Here is a 5,103-nt window from a genome sequence, read left to right on the forward strand (position 1 = left end):
TATAATAGTCATGTGTCCACAGCTTTACATTGATGCTTGCAAATAATGTAGAACAGTGTTAAACTTGTAACACAAATAGATATCCTTGGGCTAAATACCTTACATCCACATTTCCACTGCTATAGGGAAGATACTAGCATGAGTTGGTGGAAAGAAGTCCCAAAAGTTGCTGCAGCACATCTCAAAGCAGGGATTCCCAGCCGGTGACTCACCAGATCTGGTTCATGCTGCGTGTAGAAGTAGTCAGCGTGTGACGTCACTTGTTGCTCGTGTAAGGAGTCCCAAAGGGTCGTACTTTCCCTTACATGTTACGGAGATACTGCTGTCTCCATCAGAGGGGACAGCCCACATTCTGAACATGAAAATGGTTTCTCCCCGTGTGAGTTCTCTGATGTGCAACAAGAGTTGCTTTCCCTGTGAAGCATTTCCCACATTCTGAACATGAAAATGGCTTCTCCCCTGTGTGAGTTCTCTGATGCTTAATAAGACCCTTTTTATCTGTAAAATATTTCCAACATTCTGAACAGGAAAATGGCTTTTCCCCTGTGTGAGTCCTATGGTGTCTAACAAGACTTGATTTCTCTGTAAAACATTTCCCACATTCTAAACATGAAAATGGCTTCTCCCCTGTGTGAATTCTCTGGTGCTTAACCAAATCTGATTTCTGTATAAAACATTTCCCACATTCTGAACATGAAAATGGCTTCACACCTGTGTGATTTCTCTGATGTTTGATAAGACTCATTTTAAATGCAAAACATTTCTCACATTCTGAACATGAAAATGGTTTCACCCCTGTGTGAGTTCTCTGATGTGTAACAAGAGTTGATTTCTCTGTAAAACATTTCCCACATTCTGAACATGAAAATGGCTTCTCCCATGTGTGAGTTCTCTGATGTTTAACAAGAGTTGCTTTCTCTGTAAAACATTTCCCACATTCTGTGCATGAAAGTGTATTCTCCCCTGTGTGAGTTCTCTTATGTTTAACAAAATTTGATTTCTGATTGAAACATTTCCCACATTCTGAACATGAAAATGGCTTCTCCCCTGTGTGAGTTCTCTGATGTCTTACAAAATTTGATTTCTCTGTAAAACATTTCCCACATTCTGAACATGAAAGTGTACTCTCCCCTGTGTGACTTCTCTCATGTTTAACAAAATTTGATTTCCGATTAAAACATTTCCCACATTCTGAACATGAAAATGGCTTCTCCCCTGTGTGATTTCTCTGATGTGTAACAAGAGCTGCTTTCTCTGTAAAACATTTCCCACATTCTGAACATGAAAATGGCTTCTCCCCAGTGTGATTTCTCTGATGTTTCATAAGACCCATTTTATTTGTAAAACATTTCTCACATTCTGAACAAGAAAATGGCTTCTCCCCTGTGTGAGTTCTCTGATGTGCAATAAGAGTTGCTTTCTCTGTAAAACATTTCCCACATTCTGAACATGAAAATGGCTTCTCCCCTGTGTGATTTCTCTGATGCTTAATGAGACCCATTTTATTTGTAAAACATTTCTCACATTCTGAACATGAAAATGGTTTCTCCCCTGTGTGATTTCTCTGATGTGTAACAAGAGCTGCTTTCCCTGTAAAACATTTCCCACATTCTGAACATGAAAATGGCTTCTCCCCTGTGTGATTTCTCTGATGCTTAATAAGACCCATTTTATTTGTAAAACATTTCTCACATTCTGAACATGAAAATGGCTTCTCCCCTGTGTGAGTTCTCTGATGCTTAATAAGACCCATTTTATTTGTAAAACCTTTCTCACATTCTGAACATGAAAATGGCTTCTCCCCTGTGTGAGTTCTCTGATGTGCAACAAGAGTTGCTTTTTCTGTGAAGCATTTCCCACATTCTGAACATGAAAATGGCTTCTGTCCTGTGTGATTTCTCTGATGTCTGATAAGACCCATTTTATTTGTAAAACATTCCTCACATTCTGAACATGAAAATGGCTTCTCCCCTGTGTGAGTTCTCTGATGTGTAACTAGAGTTGCTTTCTCTGTAAAACATTTTCCACATTCTGAACATGAAAATGGCTTCTCTCCTGTGTGTTTTCTCTTATGTTTGATAAGACCCCTTTTACTTGCAAAACATTTCTCACATTCTGAACATGAAAATGGCTTCTCCCCTGTGTGAGTTCTCTGATGTCTAACAAGAGTTGATTTCTCTGTAAAACATTTCCCACATTCTGAACATGAAAAAGGCTTCTCATCTGTGTGAGTTCTCTGATGTATAACAAGATGTGATTTCTGTGTAAAACATTTCTCACATTCTGAACATGAATATGGCTTCTCCCCTGTGTGACTTTTCTGGTGTCTAACAAGATGTGCTTTCTGGTTAAAACATTTTCCACACATGGAACAAGAAAATCTTTTCTCTGCTGTGTGAATTTTTTTATGCTTAAGAAAAGACTTTTCAAGGGGAAAACTATTTCCATATTCTGAATGTGAAAATGGCTTTTTTGCTTTAGGAGCAATTTGTTTTTTAATTCTTATTTTGTGACTTTGATTTTCCTTAGTATTCGGTAATGAATTAGACGATAGAACCCGTTTCACAGGATCAGATGACAGATCTTTGCTGTGAAGGGATGATGTTATATCTGGAGTAATGGTGTTCACTTCAACTGTATCCTGTGGGATATTAAGATCATATGATTTAAAAACTGAAGATGTCAGCTGTCCCTCTGATCTCCTGGTACAGTCATCTGCCAAGAATAAAACCAATTATTATTTTTGAATAAAGTATCCTTGAATTTAATATTTTTGTACTTAAAATGTATGTACAAATGGCAAGTTATGTAAACATATTTAATTATTCACCAGGACAATGACAGTTCACAGTATAATAAATATAGGACGAACTAGTGAATCGTGGTGCTCAATTGTTTGTTCTGTTTGGAAATTGCCACTTTTAAATGCTATTTGGCTTATGATAGCATACCAAAGGGGCTGTCAGCATACAAATCTCTATCTGGAGATATAGGTGATACAGTCACCATGACTGAATGGGATGCCATGTTTAAAACCTTTCCTTTAGCATTGAGATCCAAAAAGTATTGTTTCTCTTTGCGGAGAGTGACATGTTAAGCATGTCGAGATGAGGAGACTTATAGCCACAATGCTCCTCTGGGAAATATGTAAATTGTCTCTTCAGAGAGCAAGAGGACTGGCACTCTAGTGCCACCTATTGGAAGTAGCAATCCTAGCAGTCGATGTTGGCCCTTTAATGAGCTTTGTCACATGACTTAGGATAAGAGCCAAATCAGATCTCAATTTGCAGACACTGTTTCGGGATACTGCCCCTTGTCAGTGCAAAGTGGAGATCTGGTTTGGCTGAATGAGAGGCTGTCAGCATACAAATCTCTATCTGGAGATATAGGTGATATAGTCACCCTGACTGAATGGGATGCTATGTTTAAAACCTTTCCTTTAGCATTGAGATCCAAAAAGTATCGTTTCTCCTTGCGGAGAGTGACATGTTAAGCATGTCGAGATGAGGAGACTTAAAGCCGCAATGCTCAGACTATTCATCTCGACATGCTTAACATCTTTGAGTATATATTGTCCCTTGTAGATTAAGCATACCCTGTAAAGGGGAAAGCACTGTCACCTCTTCATGAACTGAAGTGGATGAAAACCATTAATATTTAGCCCCTTCCCGACCTGTGACACAGTGTATGCATCATGAAAGTCGGTGCCAATTCGACCTGTGACGCATATGCTGTGTCACAGAATGATTGCGTCTCTGCAGGTTGGGTGAAAGGGTTAACTGTAATTTCACCTGACCTACAGGAACAGGGGGAGTGGTACTTCAGCCCAGGGGGGTGGCTTTCCCCCTCCCCCCCCGTGGCTACGATCACTCTGATTGGCTGTTTCACTTTCAACAGCCAATCAGAGCAATTTGTAATATTTCACCTATGAAATGTGGTGAAATATTACAATCCAGCCATGGCGGATGCTGCAATATCATCGGCCATGGCTGGAAACCCTGATCTGCCCCCGCCACCGATCTCCTCCCCAGTCCTCCGTCCTGTTCTGTAATGTGCTCTGCTTCCCTCCGTCCTCCTGTCCGCTCCCCCATTCTCCTGTCTGCTCCCCTGTGCTCCGATCCCACCCCCCATTGCTCCGATCCCACCCCCCATACTTACTGAGCTCCGGTGTCCCTCCCATTGTCCATCCGTCTTCTCCATGGGTGACGCCATCTGCAAAAATGGTGGGCGCATGCGCCCACCGAATCTGCTGGCCTGCAGATTCATTCCAGCTACATTTTGATCACTGTGATAAAACCTATCACAGTGATCAAAATTAAAGAAATGTAAATGAACCCCCCTTTATCACCCCCATATGTAGGGACAATAATAAAATAAAGAAAATATATTTACTTTTATTTTTCCACTAGAGTTAGCGCTAGTACCAGGGTTAGGGTTAGAATTAGGGTTAGAACTAGGGTTAGAATTAGGGTTAGGGTTAGAACTAGGGTTACAATTAGGGTTAGGGATAGAACTAGGGTTAGGGTTAGAACTAGGGTAAGAATTAGGGTTAGAGTTATAACTAGGGCTAGGGTTAGAACTACAGTTAGGGTTAGAACTAGGGATAGGGTTAGAACTAGGGTTAGGGTTAGAACTAGGGTTAGAATTAGGGCTACAACTAGGGTTAGGGTTAGAACTAGGGTTAGGGTTAGAATTAGGGTTAGGGTTAGAATTAGGGTTAGGGTTAGAATTAGGCTATGTGCACATGGTGCGGATTTGGCTGCGGATCCGCAGCGCATTGGCCGCTGTGGATTCATAGCAGTTTTCCATCACGTTTACAGTACCATGTAAACCTATGGAAAACCAAATTCGCTGTGCCCATGGTGCAGAAAATACCGCGCGGAAACGCTGCATTGTATTTTCCTCAGCATGTCAATTCTTTGTGTGGATTCCGCAGCGTTTTACACCTGTTCCTCAATAGGAATCCGCAGGTGAAATCTGCACAAAAAACACTGGAAATTCGAGGTAAATCCGCAGGTAAAACGCAGTGCCTTTCACCTGCGGATTTTTCAAAAATGGCGCGGAAAAATCTCACATGAATCCGCAACATGGGCACAAAGCTTT

The 5,103-nt window shown here is 40.9% G+C and overlaps 1 protein-coding gene across 1 annotated transcript; it reads right to left on the minus strand.

Moving 5' to 3' along the window:
- Positions 1–331: 331 nt before the first annotated feature.
- Positions 332–4,212, minus strand: LOC138666487 (oocyte zinc finger protein XlCOF6-like). Its single transcript, XM_069754705.1, has 6 exons — positions 4,159–4,212; positions 2,424–2,641; positions 1,241–2,159; positions 905–1,000; positions 676–808; positions 332–627 (listed from the first exon to the last, which is right to left on the minus strand). Exons 1-6 carry the CDS (start codon positions 4,210–4,212, stop codon positions 332–334), a joined length of 1,716 nt encoding a protein of 571 aa, XP_069610806.1.
- Between the last annotated feature and the right edge of the window lie 891 nt (positions 4,213–5,103).

This window comes from Ranitomeya imitator, chromosome 2 (assembly GCF_032444005.1).
Source record: "Ranitomeya imitator isolate aRanImi1 chromosome 2, aRanImi1.pri, whole genome shotgun sequence".
Lineage (NCBI taxonomy): Eukaryota > Metazoa > Chordata > Amphibia > Anura > Dendrobatidae > Ranitomeya > Ranitomeya imitator.

Bases quoted from the DNA above. Each gene is read 5' to 3' on its own strand.
- LOC138666487 (XM_069754705.1), bottom strand. From the start codon at position 4,212: ATGGCGTCACCCATGGAGAAGACGGATGGACAATGGGAGGGACACCGG. The intron at 2,642-4,158 runs GTAAGTATGGGG...AATATCCCACAG, and splicing joins GGGAGGGACACCGGAGCTCA to GATACAGTTGAAGTGAACAC. The intron at 809-904 runs GTTAAACATCAG...GTTACACATCAG, and splicing joins TTACAGAGAAAGCAACTCTT to AGAACTCACACAGGGGTGAA.